The 15,620-nt window shown below is 51.8% G+C and overlaps 2 protein-coding genes across 2 annotated transcripts; one reads left to right on the forward strand and one right to left on the reverse strand.

The window, feature by feature from the left end:
- Window positions 1-511: 511 nt before the first annotated feature.
- GABARAPL2 (GABA type A receptor associated protein like 2) lies at window positions 512-8,817 on the reverse strand. Its single transcript, XM_075434249.1, has 4 exons — window positions 8,694-8,817; window positions 8,412-8,467; window positions 3,132-3,304; window positions 512-1,089 (listed from the first exon to the last, which is right to left on the reverse strand). The coding sequence occupies exons 1-4, from the start codon at window positions 8,725-8,727 to the stop codon at window positions 999-1,001; spliced, it is 354 nt and encodes a 117-aa protein (XP_075290364.1). The 5' UTR covers window positions 8,728-8,817; the 3' UTR covers window positions 512-998.
- A 215-nt stretch (window positions 8,818-9,032) lies between these two features.
- TMEM231 (transmembrane protein 231) lies at window positions 9,033-14,841 on the forward strand. The gene is made up of 7 exons (XM_075433741.1): window positions 9,033-9,225; window positions 9,318-9,487; window positions 10,740-10,868; window positions 12,228-12,371; window positions 12,660-12,741; window positions 13,571-13,676; window positions 14,561-14,841. Exons 1-7 carry the CDS (start codon window positions 9,084-9,086, stop codon window positions 14,748-14,750), a joined length of 963 nt encoding a protein of 320 aa, XP_075289856.1. The 5' UTR covers window positions 9,033-9,083; the 3' UTR covers window positions 14,751-14,841.
- The last annotated feature ends 779 nt before the right edge of the window (window positions 14,842-15,620 follow it).

Consider the following 15,620-nt stretch of genomic DNA (forward strand, 5'->3'; position numbering starts at 1 on the left):
TGCTGTGCCCTCCTCTGGAAAGGACATACACATTTGTATGACTACCTGTAGCACTATTGCCTTTTTTTGTTTGTTTTTTTAAGAGCTGCTCATGCGATCGTTCTAATCTGAGCTCCTTACCAACTATTTCTCTCTCTGCAATAACTCCTGCACAAAGTCACGCCTTCCAGTTCTCCACTCTCTGCTCTCCTGTTCGGACTGTTCCTTCTCCTAGGCACCCCTTCATGCCATGCTCTGCTTTGGTCACCAAGCTCCTGCTTGCCAAAGCCCGTGGCATTCGCTGCTCTGCTCACAGCCTGGGGGCTCTCCCCGGGAGATCCTGTAGCTCCACAGCCACGGGTTCTGGAAGCTCCACATCGCTCCTTGTTCCTTCCTTCTATCATCATCCACACACTAAAGGCTGAGAGGCTGCAGTGTCCAGTAAATAAGACAAGCAGCTGTACAGTGTCTCGTAAATGTGATTTGTAACTTTCTGGCCAAAATGAAGGTAAAGAAATGACAGCACTACCTGTTTGTGACAGGAATTTTTATTGTACTTGTTTGTTAATTGAGAAAGAGGAACATGTTATCTCAGTTCAACATGATCAGTGTCTTGCTCCTGCTTAGGATAAGCTAGCAAATCCAGTGTTCCCAATAACTAATTTAATGTTTTTATTTTTCTTAAACTAACAGCTCAAAACAGAATAAATGCGTGTTCTTTTCATGTTTTAGTAGCCCAACTACTTTGCTTTATTATTTAATCAATGTCATCAAATGTATCCCACAGAGGAGTGAGGCTCTGGGAATTCATAGCCATGAGGAAAAAAAAAATGCACAAAAACAACAAAACATTTTTTTGATAATTTAAGTCTAATAAAACAAAACCTATCAATATATTAAGAAATAAATCCAGTTACAAATGCATGTATATAGAAGGAACTATTGCGATGTCAGAACAGAAAATGATCAGCTATTTACAAGATACACAGCAGGACGGTGTAGTAGCCCAGACCCACCATTCAGAAACCAAATGTATTCTCTCCACTGTAGGCAACGTACAAGAACCCATCCTCATCCTTTTCCTTCTCATAAAGCTGTCCCATAGTTAAGCTTGAAGGGGAAAAAAGAAAAAAAAGAGAAAGGGTTTGCTTAGATGATGACAGTTGCAGATGGTAACAGTTAGAACCTCACATAAACACAGATTAATAAAAGCTAAAACTGGTAAGGCTGCGTGTGAATTAAAACACAAAAATGAGGACGTATGAAAAGCAGCTGACTCCCGAGGTCGCAAAATGCTCCTGGGCTCTCTGCAGAGTGTCTGGGGTTTGGTTACTGCCTCACAAACACGTTTGTCAGAATGCTTCCATGTTTTACTGGAAATCAGCCACTGACTGCATTTCAGGTTCTGAACCATCCACTGCTGCTGCCCTGACACAAGCAGGATCAGTCGCCCAACAGCCCCGTCCCTGAGCGCAGCTGCAATCGTGTCGAGCTGCTTGCGCGAGCGACCCCATGCCTCCCTCCGCCTGGTGCAGCTGGGAATGTTCAGCCGGTCTCAAGTCTATCTGACTTGTGCGTTTTGGACTGTTTTCCTGAGCTCCAGGTTGTTTTGGGGAGTAAAAGCTGTGTTTTCTATATTGTTAAAAAGTGATGACTTAAAGTAGTGCTAGTACCAAAATGCGTGGGCAGTAAATTCCAAGTTTGCCAGAAACTAATGCTTTCTCATTTTTGAGACATTTTTGAGTGGTTTTGAGATGGCTTTGATCAAACGAAAATTTTCTTAATGTGAAGAGGCACGTGGCCCTTCACAGTCCAAGCAGTCACGGACTTCAGGGCGACACAAAGAAGCCCGAGCCCTTGCGTGGCCAGCGCAGCCGCTCCAGCCAACTGTCTGCAGAGGGAACTGGCAGCTGTCACTCACACAACCGACCTCGCCCTTCCCCGGCTCCCCAGGGCGGAGGAGAGCCTACAGAGAGCTGGAAGGCGCGCACTGGATGCCAGCGAGAGGGGACACGAGTGTGGCTTTTTACCCAAGGGAGGAGCTGCAAAGCATTGCAGGCAGCACCTGGAAAGGGACTGGTGAGCAGCAGATAAAACTTCTGGGTGAGGAGAGGAGGATGTCAAGTTAGGGGGCTGTGTCAAACTCTGCCTACGAGAGGCGCAGAGCCAGTAACAGGCTGGATTTTTGTTTCTCTGCTAACAAGTTACCACCTCTGCATTAACGCTGAAGGTTCAAGGCCCTGTTTCTCCAGCAGCGACGTGACATCTCACCACGAACACATGAGACAGTGCAGCCCTGTCTGTTCCTTCCCTGCTCCTCGCCGTTCTACAGCACTGCCCGGCAGGTGACACAGGCACTCCCAATACTCTTGGAAGACAGCAAGCAGAAGGTGGTGCTCACAGGGCCCTGCTGTGTACCACAAAGGAACCAGAACTATTCCTGAGTCTGGACAGGTTACCTGGAGGGACTGTGGCTGTTACACGGGTAAGGATTAATACAAGTAACTCTATACCTAAGCCACGGAATATCATGACGTACTGTTTCCTCAAATAGTATTAGAGTATCTCATATAGAAGGCAGCTGTAGTAGCTGTTTCTGCTATACGTTACTCTGTACATAGCAGAGAACAATGAAACACACTCCTATAAAAAAACAATGTGAAGAACCTTTATATAGTCATTTTGCATTTTGTGTTTATAGAATAAGTGATTTTTAAAACAAGTAACAGCAACTAGTCTGCAACATCAAAATTTCTTTGTGAGCTGACAGGTTAATGTTTTTTCAGAATAATTTATGGCGTTTGCTTTTGAGTATTTAACATGCAACTTTTTTGTTACATTGAGAATTATTTTTTTTTGGCACTGATTATGTAAATGTTCTTGCACTCGACCAAAGATATGATAATAGCGCCAGAGCTCACCTTCTTGCCATGGAAGTAAATCATAATATGTTTTTCAGTCACCTTTCAGCCTAGCTCAAGAAATAAGATGTCCGTCAGACTCATGGAAAAAAAATCTATCACGGTGAGATTAAGATATAACCAGACACCTCCTGAAATCACCAGCTAAGCCTCAAAGAGGGGAGGTACCATCCCTCTGCTACGCCCAGGCTTGCTGGAACGGTTCCGAGTCCCAAGTGAATAGCCTCTCACCTGGACTGCGGGACGGTCTTGTCTACAAAGAGGAATATTGCTTTCTCAGACGGCAGCTGAATCCTCTTCCTGATGATCCACATGAACTGCGCCACGGTGATGTCCGACGGAACTAAGTACTTCCGCTTGTCAATATCAACAATCTGAGACCCTGAGACCTTCTCCACGATGACCTGTGAGGGGTGGGGGTGAAGGGCAGGCTGTCAGGGTGAGGATGAACAGATGGCTTTGCAAAGTCGCGTGCTGGTACACACTTAGAACCGTGAGCAGAGGGAAGGAACAAAAAGGTTTCTTGACCACAACCAAATGAGAGGTAGGACTGGCTCAGCACTGTAAAACCCGGTTTCACAACTGCACTGACACAGAATATTTATTTTTTTTTTCACAGAATGGTAGGGGTTGGAAGGGACCTCTGTGGTCATCTAGTCCAACCCTCCTGCCGAAGCAGGGTCACCTACAGCAGGCTGCACAGTACCTTGTCCAGGCTGGTCTTGAATATCTCCAGAGAAGGAGACTCCACAACCTCCCTGGGCAGCCTGTTCCAGTGCTCTGTTACCCTCAGAGGTAGGAAGTTCTTCCTCATGTTCAGACGGAACTTCCTGTGCCTCAGTTTGTGCCCATTGCCCCTTGTCCTGTCACTGGGCACCACTGAAAAGAGCTTGGCCCCATCCTCCTGACACCCACCCTTCAGATATTTGTAAGTATATATTAGGTCCCCTCGCAGCCTTCTCTTCTTCAGGCTGAACAAGCCCAGCTCCCTCAGCTTCTCCTCGTAGGAGAGATGTTCCAGTCCCCTCACCATCCTTGTAGCCCTCCGCTGGACTCTCTCCAGTAGCTCTTCATCTTTCTTGAACTGGGGAGCCCACAACTGGACAGACTACTCCAGATGAGGCCTCACCAGGGCAGTGTAGAGGGGAAGGAGAACCTCCCTCGACCTGCTGGCCACACTCTTCTTGATGCACCCCAGGATCCCATTGGCCTTCTTGGCAGCCAGGGCACACTGCTGGCTCATGGTTAACCTGTCGTCCACCAGGACACCCAGGTCCCTCTCCACAGAGCTGCTCTCCAGCAGGACACCTACACTCCTCTACACACAATGGCTGAAGACTCCTCATGCCCAAGGCTGACAGTCGCAGGGTAAAGAGACTCCATACGCTTAAAAGAAACCTGTGACAGGAAAGCATATGCATCTGTTAACTTCTGTATGCTGATATGAAATTACGGGAGTGTGGACCCCAAGCTGAATACGAGGCAGCAGTGTGCCCTGGCAGCAAAGGTGGCTGACGGTGTCCTGGGTTGCATCAGGCAACATGTTGCCAGCAGGTCCGAGGAGGGGATCCTGCCCCTCTCCTGGCACTGGCGAGGCCACCCCTGGAGTGCTGGGTCCAGTGCTAGGCTCCTTGGTATGAGACAGACATGGACATACTGGAGAGAGTCCAGCAAAGGGCCTCAAATGCTTTTAAGGGACTGGAGCATTTCTCCTGTGAGGAAAGGCTGGGAGAGCTTGGACTGTTCAGCCTGGAGAAGAGAGGGCTCAGTGGAATCTTATCAATGTGTGTGACTACCTGACGGGAGGGGGGAAAAGAAGACAGAGCCAGGCTGTGCTCAGTGGCGCCCAGTGACGGGACCGGAGGTGATGGGCACCAGCGGGAGCACGAGGGGTCCCCTGTGAACATCAGGAAACACTTTTGTCGCTGTGTGGGTGACGGAGCACTGGCAGAGGTTGCCCAGGGAGTCTGTGGAGTCTCCATCCTTGGAGATGCTCAGAAGACACGGTCCTGGGCAGCTGGCGGTGGGGGGCCCTGCCTGAGCTGGGAGGGGTTGGATGAGCTCCAGAGGCTCCTCACAGGATGTGCAAGCATGACCATCATTGCTTGAAATCTTGTGTTACACAGAAATCTAGTTTGCAACAAGCATGCCCTATCCTCTTGTAAATTGTCATACGACTAAATAAAATCCCAGAATATGAAGAAATACAGATTTAAGACACAACCTCCACCCTTCCAACCTAACTCTGTTCTTTGAACAATGTCCCATGTTGCTGCTAACAAATGACAGAACCAACTGCTTCAATATGCCGTATAGCAGAAGGAAAAAAAAAAAAGGAAGAAATATTAGAAATAAATTAATAAATTTCAGTAACACTGAAGCTAAAAATCAGTATTTACGTAAATAGGAGGGAGATCTCCCAGCCTAGTCTGGCATCTAATCTGCCATTTCACCTGCTGTGCACGAGCCGGAGACGCCAGAGTGGCTCTCAGGCTTCCATCTAGAGCATTCGAGTATTCAGTAATATTTTTTTTTCTCCCTGAAGTCTCTTGTATTCACCCGTGCAGCACACCGTACCAGTACGGCAGCCGCGGCCACGCTAAGCGGAGGCCCAGGCGCACTGCAGGTAATGCAGCGCAGAGCGAAGCAGCCGTGGTGTACCTGGACGAGGTCAGAACTCCGACAGAGCTGCAGTGTCAGCTGCGGTATCATGCAAGGCCACAGACCACGTGTTCATTGCTTTTACAGTGCTTCACAGCGCTGCTTTTGATTTGATATCCATGCTTTCTGCACTTCTATAATTAATCCGGCAATCACTACTGATGTCCCACAGCTAGCCACCGAGCACGTCAGCCAGGCCCAACGACCCCTCAAGGAAGAGGAGTGGAGCGTGGCTGCAGCACGCGCTGGAATACCAGCTGGCCAGCCGAGGATGCCGGCTGCGCACTCCCCAGCATCCCGGGAAAGGCACTGTGATGCGATCCTGCCTGTGCGCCGCTGCTGCAGCCGGCTGCACTGCCAGGTAACCCAGCAACGGGCGCACCTGGTGTTAAAAACTGTGGGGTTACAGCGTCAGCTGACCGGGTGAAGTTACCAGATGGCAGTGAAGCCGTACGAACAAAGTGTAGGTTTTAGCCGTATATGAATGAGAGCCAGAAGAGATACATAGGCTGTAAGAAAAAAGATAAAATAAAAAAATAAACCAAGCGATCACAACCCATGCCCATGCTGCGAGGCCACCACGGGAACACGGCCGTTCTCTGCCTACCCGGGAGCGCTCGGTGACAGCAAGCGGGGAGGCACCCCCAGGCAGGGAAGCCTAGGTAAGATGGTGTCTGCAGCACCAACAGCCTTTTGTTTGCAACTCTGAAAAAAGACTGCCTGTGTTAATCGCTAGTTTAGGATGTCTGTAGACTCAGTTCTGCAGTAACATACCGATTTCATCACTGGAAACCACAACTTTCTTTTTTTAACGTGTTATTCTGAGTATGACTGCACTCCACAGCAGATTGTTTGTTCCACCGTTGTCAAGGTACGGCTCCCGGGTGCTCATCTCTGCTTCGCATGATTTTGAACTGACATTAGAGTACCTTACTTCATACCTCAGGAAATCAGACACTGACCACAGGAAGGAGAGATGGCCACAAACAAAACCAAACAAAAAGCAACAGCTACAGGAGGAAGGAGAACGAAGTGGTACTTGTGCAAAGGATCTGACGCTGCTTGTTCCACAGAGGCTAGTTCTTGAAGGAAAGAGGCAGCATGTGGGGAAATACAGCTTACGAGAGGTTCCAGCATCTCCATTGCGTAGCTCTGCATTCCCCATCGCTACAGTGTGCAGGTAATGTGCAAGTAAATCTACAACCTATGCTACCTTATGATCTGGAGACGGTTTTCCTTATACTTTCTTCAGCTGTGCCTACAGGAACGGGAGGAGGGCGTAGTAGCTGCCCCTTGCAGTTTAGTATGAGGGAACTGCGGACAAGACCAAGAACAGCCTGAAAGGAGTATCGAAGCCTTAACAACTGATACTTTTTTTGTTTTTTAAAGATCACAATAACACACTAGCATTTTAGCTTCATAATGCAGAAACTGTCACACCTGGAAGTCAAGGCTGTTGGTGAACTGCTTCTATAAAACTTAGAGATTAACCTTTAACCCCGAGAACACTCAATTCCCCAGGCAACTTTAAAATTGCAGTGCTTAGCAAACATGAATTTCTTTCACCTCCTGTTTTATCCCTAAAAGGCCTAGCCTAGGTCAGAGGCAGGCTGTTCGTGGATTATCCTAATAGGTCTGAACCACTGCAGCATCTCTAAATCCAGGCAGACAGACACAGCAGCTGAGAACTGAAGTCACTTTGAGCTGTGTCGCTCCGGATGCAGGCTACAACCTGGGAAGCAGGAAACACGCATTAAGTCTGAAAAACACTGTTGACTGTCGAAAAAAAATATTTTGTGGAAGGGACGTGGCTCAGTCTGAATCCTCAAGCAGAAAACACGCACCGGCCCAGGCAAAGCATCACACTGCGATTTGAGATTTAATTCCTGTATCCCTCTGCACCTTCCTGATACAGCGTCACATAGTTCCGACTCACACGGTGAGTTTCAACCTCTCTTTTTCCCCTAGGGTTATGAAAGATACTATTGGAATGGACAAAAGGGTGTCTGTGGAGAAGTATGGTCACTGGCATGCTACAGGCTCTATATGTGGGGGCAGCTACCCACGCCGAGTGGCAAGGATGGGAGCCAGGCTGCAGCTGGAGATGATGCTGTGAGCAGGTGCCACTCAGCAGCTGAGGAAGTCAGTGGGAGCAGAGGTTTTTCTCCGAGCTGTGCTACCAAGAAGTCAGGCAGCAGCGTGCAGTCAGATGGGCTGTGAGAAACTTTACTCACTAGCAGGGAAGGCGAGAATGGGGACGTGTTGCTACCTGTTACCCAAGGACAGGAAGGGTGGTCAAGTCCCTGATGGAGACACAGTAATGGGGATTGCAGAGGGAGGAAGAGAGGGCACGCATTCGCCTTCTGGCAGGCAGGCAGGTATTATCACAGAATGGAGGGGTCACCGCTTGCACTGGCTCTTCAGACAATGGGGTTTGCACGGGAAGATTCACCACGATAAGACTCATTATCTGCGTGGAAAACGTGAGGGAAAATCACCTCCCTCATACAGCCGGGATGGGAGATGACCGAGGTTTAAAGAATTTATGGTATTTCTTGGGACCAGGCACAGAACGAACCTTCAGGACGCTGACGGTATTTGCGGGCAGAGATCTGGCGTTAGAAGCGACCAGGGCCCCGGTAAAGCACAAACGTGCCTGGGAAGCGTTTACAGAGCCAGGCCCTCTCGCTTATTTGCCAGCGGGGGGAACGCTGGACCAGCTCGATGTGTTGGGGCCTCCTTCAGACGCGGGAGGAGACGGGAGGGAAGACGAGTTTACGTGGTGGGATCCGGCCGAAGGCGAGCGGCGGGGTGGGAACGCGCTGGGGCGGCGCCGGCGGGGTTACTCACCGGGACGCGGTCCGGGTATTTGGCTCGGATTTTTGCCGACTCCACACATCGGTGCTCTGCGAACAGAACCCGCCGTCAGCCCGGCACCGCGCAGCGGCCGCCCGCCGGGCCCGCCGCCGCGCCGGGGGCCTCCCGCTGCCCGGGGGGGGGCCGCCCCGCCGCTCCACCTTTCGGCCGGGGACGGGGGGGGGGGGGGGCGAGGCCGACCGGGGCTGGCAGGGCCGACAGGCCCCAGGGCGGCCGGCGGCCCCAGAGACGGCGGGCGGCGGGGCCCACCCTTACCCAGCGCGTGGTCCTCCTTGAACATCCACTTCATGGCGGGGGCGGGCGGGGCCCGGGGGCGGGCGGCGGGGGCTGGTGCCGGGCGGCCGGGCCTGGCGCGGTGGCGGGCCCTGTCACAACAACAACAACAGCGGGCGCGGCAGGCGGGACTTCCGGCTGGCCCGTTCCCTGACAACCACTCGGCAGGCAGCGCTTCCGGCCGGGGCACCGGGAGGGGGCGGAGCTCCCGCCTGGCCGCAGCCGCCGCTCCCGGCGTCTGGCGGTTACGCGCTCATTGGCTGGCGCGGCCCGTCCTCGTGCCCCGTCCCAACCCCCGCGGGGCGCTGATAGGCGCGGCGTCCCGCCCATCATCCCGGCGCGCGCCGTTGCCCCGGTGAGGGCGCGCGGGCGATGGCGGGCGTGGAGCTGTTCTCGCACCCGGCACTCCTCACGCGCTACCGGGCCGGGCTGTGCTCGGGCGCGGCGTTCGCGCTGCTGCTTCTCACGGCCCTCACCTACGTCCCGCCGCTGCTGCTGGCCTACCGGAGCCACGGTGAGCCCCGGCCCTGAGTCCTGGCCCTGACTCACGGTCCGGCCCTGCGCCCCGGCCCTCAGCCCTGAGGCCCGTCCCGTCTCCCCCCGCAGGTCTCTGGCTGAGGCAAAGCTCGTACCGGGAGCAGCCCGCCGTGCGGTTCCGACACGAGGTGCTCTTCGTGGCCACCACCGGGTCCAGCCCCGGCGGTTTCCTGGCGTGGAGCACGTTCCCGGCGTTCAACCGGCTGCAGGAGGAGCGGCTGCGGGTCCCGCTGCTCTCGGTAGGGCCTGCCCGGGCGGCCCGGCAGCGCTGGCGGGGAGCGGGGCTGCGGGGTGGGCCCGGGGGTGGGTGCTGGTGGGGCCAGGAGCAGGTGGCTGCCTGCCGGTGACGGCCGTGGCTCCGTGCGTTACCTCACGCCACACAGCAGAATTCACGTGGGGCGAGCGGTTGTCAGCCAGCCCGGTTCTGCTCCCGCTCGGTGCTACGGAGCCGGTCAGGTTGGAAGAGGCCCTGGAGATGGTCACGTCCCTTCATGAGCCTCACGCTGCCGCGGCAGCGCTGAACCCCGTCCCTATGGGCCGCCGGTGGTTTGCACGCACACGTCGGTTCGCTTTCCCCAAGTCAGTTGTGCCCTGCCGTATGGCTAATCGCAGAGTTGTTAAGGTTGGAGAAGACCTCTGAGATCATCAAGTCCAACCATCACCCCATCACCACCACGCCTGCCAAGCCATGTCCCAAAGTGCCCTGTCTACGTGGTTTTTGAACCCCTCCAAGGATGGGGAACCCACCACTGCCCTGGGCAGCCTGTCCCAATGCCTGGCCGCTCTTTCAGTACAGAAATTTTTCCTAATATCCAATCTGAACCTCCCCTGATGCAGCTTGAGGCTTCTCAGGAACTGGAGTTTGCAGGGCTTGGTGGGTCGCCCCGGCTCTGACAGCACATGTGAGCTTTCTACAGCACAGAGCCTCGGCCCTGCGGCCGTTGATCCTGCTGGGGTTCAAAACGGGCGGTTGTTTCTCTGCGTTCCCTCTGTTGTGAGCCCTGTTATGCTTGCAGAGAGCTGAAGTCCTGGGCGGCTGTGGCACAGCAGGGCAGCAGGCCTGGGCTCGTGCCCAGCGGCGGGCGTGCAGAGGCTGCTGAGGGGCTGGCTGCGATGGGGAGAGATGAAAGCCTGACCATCACTCGCACGTTTGTGTGGGGTGCAACGAGGATCCAGCGCTGAGGCGTGCTTGGTGGCGTGCGGAGGAGCGGCGCAGGGCAGAAGGGGCCGTGAAGAGGTCGATGAGCTTTCCCTCCCCGCGGGGCGTACGAGGTGTTGTGCAACAGACAAAATTGCAGGCTGCTTGCTTGGCTCTAGTCCTGTGCCTGGGAAGCCAAGCAGCTTTTTATTGCTTTCCTAACAATGCAGTTTATTTGCTTCCGCAGTATGTGCGTGCTGCGGTTGTGGAGGTCCCTCGGGGTTTCACCTTTTTTGTTTTTCTTTCTAGCAGAAATCCCCGTCTTTAAAAGAAAGTCTTATTGATTCTTCCAGACTAGAGAAGAAGACAAAAATCAAGATGGCAAAATGGATCAGTTGCATTTTAAACTGGAACTTCCGCTACAGCCTACAGAGCATGTAGTTGGTGTCCAGCTGATTCTACTCTTTTCCTACCAGCTTTACGTGAGCATTTTTAATTTCGCTTGTGACGTACAGACCCAGTGTAATGTGCCAGCAGTGGTTATGCGAAGGATGAAAGAACCTTTCCACGTTTTAAATTCCTACAAGACTTACCTTACTAACCAATATTTACTTTTCTGCTCCACTGCTGGGTCATTCCTAGCCTCACTCTGCTGCATATTTTGATGTGTTTTGTTAGATATTTTTTTTATTTTTGGAGCTGTGTATGTTCTCATGGCTGTTGCGCAGCACAGAGGGCAGAAATGCACAGCGGTGGGTAGCGGCGTGGGTGGCGTCGGGAGGTAACCCGGAGCCTTGCAGTTGGCAGGAGGATGTGCATTTGTGCGTTCTCACACACTGCCGTGTCGTGAGATCACCTGGTGTTTTTGCGAGGTGGAGGGGCAGGCTGCAGCAGCAGCCTGAAACTCCAGAGATTTTGCTTAACAGCTCTTCAAGCAATGGGAATCACCTGCCAGGATCTGCTGCGTCTTGTAACTGGGAGCGGGAAGGTGTTACAGGGAGATGGGAAAATAACATTCTGCTGCCACTGTATCTCAGGTGGCAGGGCAACTAATAGCTAAAGCAGTGAGTAAAGCACTAGTACACAGAGAGCCCATGGATGCATCTGGAAGGAGCAATAGTATAGAGCTGTGTTGGGTGCGGCCACACACGCAAGAAGATGTTTTACAAGGGAGATTAAGCTTTGTTTCCCCGAGGGACTTGGGCCGATTGCAGCTGGGCAAGCTTAGCAAGCGTAGCTGTGTGGTACAGCAAACACTCGTAAACCTCTGAGGCCCGGAGTGGAGGCCCGACAGTCCTACATTCGTGCTGAAGTGTGAGGTCAGTGAGCGGTGTCACAGAGAGCTCCGATATTCACAACATCTTTGTTTGACAGCAAATGTGACATTGTTCCTTCGGCTGGAGTGGTTGATAAGGGCTAAGGAACTTCCTTGTCTGGTCCTTCTTGCAGAGCAGGAGTCCTTCGCTGGCTCTGACTGCCGAGTATTTTAAAATGTGTCTCCCACGAACGTGTTTAGTCATCTTGCTGCTTTTCACATGTTACGGCAGTCAAATCTTCCTGTCGTTAGCCACAGACCGTTGGACTTCACTGAATTTCCTGTGGAGCTTTGTTTGGTTTATAAAGTGAGTTAACTAACAACTAAGGTAGTTCACTTAAAAAGAAAGTAATTCCTATTTCTTACTTGGCATTCCCTTGTTTATACTAATGTGGCGATCTGAAATGTAGGAGTCAGAAAGAAATCAAATCCATGCAGAAAATCTGTAGATACAAAGAGGTAGAAAAGTGTGTTGTGTTTCCCCCCTCCCCACCTAAATTCTCTTTTCTCGTGTTCACCGTTTCAGAGAATGTCAACGCTTGTGATGCAGAGTATGGCTTTTCTTCAGTTTTTTTCTCCTGTGCCAGGGTCTCAGCTCTATATGAATGGAGACCTGAAACTGAACCAGAGGCAATTGCTTCACAGCTGTGGACTGGATACCAGATATAATGTGAGGAAACTTTTTTTTCCTTCTCCATGGATTTCCCCCCCTCTTTATCCTTCTAGTACCATAGGTGACACCCTAAGTATTTGTGTTCCTGCACAGAGTGGGCCCTAGAGCTTTGGAACTGGTGTTTTCTTGTAAGGCTGAAAGGTGGAGGAGGTCATTCTGCCAAGATGTTCTACCTGATGTTTATGTGGATTCCTTCAAGAGCATGGTTACTTTGTGTAAGAAATTCAGTAGAATTATCTTCTTGAAGAGTGGACAAATAATGCGCGTGTCTCCTTGTTGTGTCAGGTGTCTGTGGTCAATGGCACAAGTCCTTTTGCGAGCGACTATGATCTAACAAACATCATTGCAGCATACCGGGATAGGAATGGTAAGCCTGAATGTGTTACAGGACAGCAGTAGTTTGCGTATTTGGGATGGAGAGCAGCCCTGCCCAAGAGGACTTGGGGGTACTGGTGGGTGAAAGGCTGGACACAACCCAGCAGTGTGCGCTGGCAGCCCCGAAGGCCAACGTGCCCTGGGCTGCATCCCCAGCAGCGTGGGCACAGGGCGAGGGAGGGGATTCTGCCCCTCTGCCCCGCTCTGCTGAGACCCCCTGGGAGTCCTGCGTCCAGCTCTGGAGCCCTCAGCACAGGACAGACCTGGAGCTGTGGGAGCGGGGCCAGAGGAGGCCCCAGCAATGATCCGAGGGCTGGAACCCCTCTGCTGGGAGGAGAGGCTGGGGGAGCTGGGGCTGTTCAGCCTGGGGAAGAGAAGGCTGCAGGGAGGCCTTACTGTGGCTTTTCAGTACTTAAAAGGGGCTTATGAGAAAGATGGGGACAGACTTTTTAGCAGGGCCTGTTGCGATAGGACAAGGGGTGATGGCTTTAAAGTAAAAGAGAGGAGATTTAGACTGCATATAAGGAAACAATTTTTTACAATAAGGGTGGTGAAACCCTGGCCCAGGTTGCCCAGGGAGGTGGTCGATGCCCCGTCCCTGGGAACATTCCAGGCCAGGTTGGACAGGGCTCTGAGCAACCCGGTCTGGTTGAAGCTGTCCCTGCCCGTGGCAGGGGGCTGGACTGGGTGGCCTCTGAAGGTCCCTTCCAATCCACACCAGTCTGTGATTCTGTGGTGTTGGCAGCTGTTCTGTGAGGGTTTGGGTTCTGTTTTAAGACTGGAAGGCCCCTTAACCTGGGTGTTTCCTTTCCCCATTTTAGTGACAACAGTCTTTTCAGACCCCAGCCCTGTTTGGATGACTGGAAGAGCACCAGATACACCATTTATCATTAATGCCACTATTCGTTATCCAGTGGAAGTTATCTTATATCCTTTGAAAACTGCATAAACTGTGGCAGGAGTGGGTTGCATTATTTGGGCCTTCACATACAGACCAAATGAAAACTGTCTCCTCCTAGACTTGTTGCTAAACTTCTCCTTTGCTAGCTAAGCCGGTGCTGTAGTTCTGGAGTTAGCGGAGTTGACCGAATACCCAGCTGCCCGTTGTTCCAGATGGTTCTGTTGTGTAGCGACTTCTTTCCTTTCTCCCATGGCAACCTGTGCTGCTTTTCAGCCTTATGAAACCGGCCCGTGAGGCAGCTCCTTAGCTGTTCGCAGTGCGCACCCTTAGTAAGCCGTGCTTTGCTCCTGCGGCACCTGCTGTCCCAGTCTGTCGTGGACGCCGCCAGCAAAGCAGGATACTGTATTCTGTGACCTAAAGCAAATCATTGAACCTGTATGCAAGGTGAGCTCACCAGATGATAACCGCCGCAGTGGATGTGGCAAATCTGTTATGTCTGCAGACAGACCTGATTTTTTTTCCCCCCCCCTACAAAACCAGTCTTTGTTCATTACGTTCTTTACTCATTTTCTCAGACAAGGACAAGCCTGTGTTTAAAATAATCCATGTGGAACAAATTTCTCACAAGGTTTGTTTACCTGCCTGCGTGTTACCAGTAACTGCTTTCTGGTGAGTCAGGGATGAAACCGGCACTTTCCGCAGAATTGGCTTAAATGTCTTCTGGGACAGACGTTGCCTGCAGCTTTGGTTACCTGCTGCGGCAGAAGGCTGACAGGGTTTCCGCGGCTCAAAGGCTTCGCGTTTGCCACACAAAGTGATGTCTCTGTGCCTTTCTGCCTCTGCGCTCCTCTGCTTATTGCAGTGGTAGTACCAGAAGCTTCTTCGTTAACGCTCCTTGACTTTTTTTTAAATATCAACCAGGATTTTGGGAAGTGATTAAATTTGCCTGGATCCAGTATGTCAGCATTCTCCTTATCTTTCTTTGGGTGTTTGGTAGGATTAAAATGTTTCTGTTCCAGAATCAGGTGTTGACTACCACTCCGATATCACCAGTTCTGCCTGTGTCTCCAGTACTGTCCTACAAACACCACCAGTCCTGAGGAGACGCCCGAGAACGCTTCAGAGAAATGCAGGTCAAAACCAGATACCTGCTTTTATTCGCTATGCACTTTTTACTGTGGAAATTCAGAACTTTGTAAGTATGTTCCAAGTGTGTTCTGTTCATGCTTCCATTTTCAAATACACGTTCATCCATCTGTTTCTCTGGGAACACTGCTTTGGCACTGAAAATTTTAATATTTTTGACAGTTAAAGAAGAACCCAGTTATTTTATTTTTTTTTTCTTTTGCAACCGGGACACATTTCAAAAACCAGTGGAAGGCAATGAGACTGCTTTTGCATGATCTTAATTTTGCTAAACCTCAAAGACTGAAAATGATATGCTAACAGTAACAATAAAAGCCATTTTTACTGTCTTGTAAATCAGTTCCCTGCGGAGTTAGAGTTCTGTCAACAGCAGTTTGTACAGCATTTGTGTGCACGAAAGGAAAAAAGTGTAAGGAACGTGGGAAAGATGTGTGGACGAGTGAAGGTCAGTTCAGGTTAGGTGCTCACCGGTTTCGTTACTGGGTGGGGTGTCGGATAGATCCAAGGCTGGCGCGAGGAGCGGGGTGATGGCTCGCACAGCCGCCTGCCATCGGCACCGCGACGGCAGCACCGGACCAGTAACGCTCAACTGGGAAACCAGTGCAGCCTGCTATTCATTGGAAGAAAACTAACAAAAAAAAAACCCCTACCAGAGCAGCTTCGGCGCTCCGGGGCGAGCGAGTCGTTACTTTCAGAACTTAAATGGTAACTCAGGTAAAAATTAAATCCGTTGTGAGCACCCGGTGGGCTGGGAAAGGCCGGTCGCCATGGTGGGGGGGCTGGGGTGTGCTGCCGGGGGGAGCTTCCCGCTCTCCTCCCGGGGC

The sequence above is a fragment of the Opisthocomus hoazin genome, chromosome 12, assembly GCF_030867145.1.
Source record: "Opisthocomus hoazin isolate bOpiHoa1 chromosome 12, bOpiHoa1.hap1, whole genome shotgun sequence".
Lineage (NCBI taxonomy): Eukaryota > Metazoa > Chordata > Aves > Opisthocomiformes > Opisthocomidae > Opisthocomus > Opisthocomus hoazin.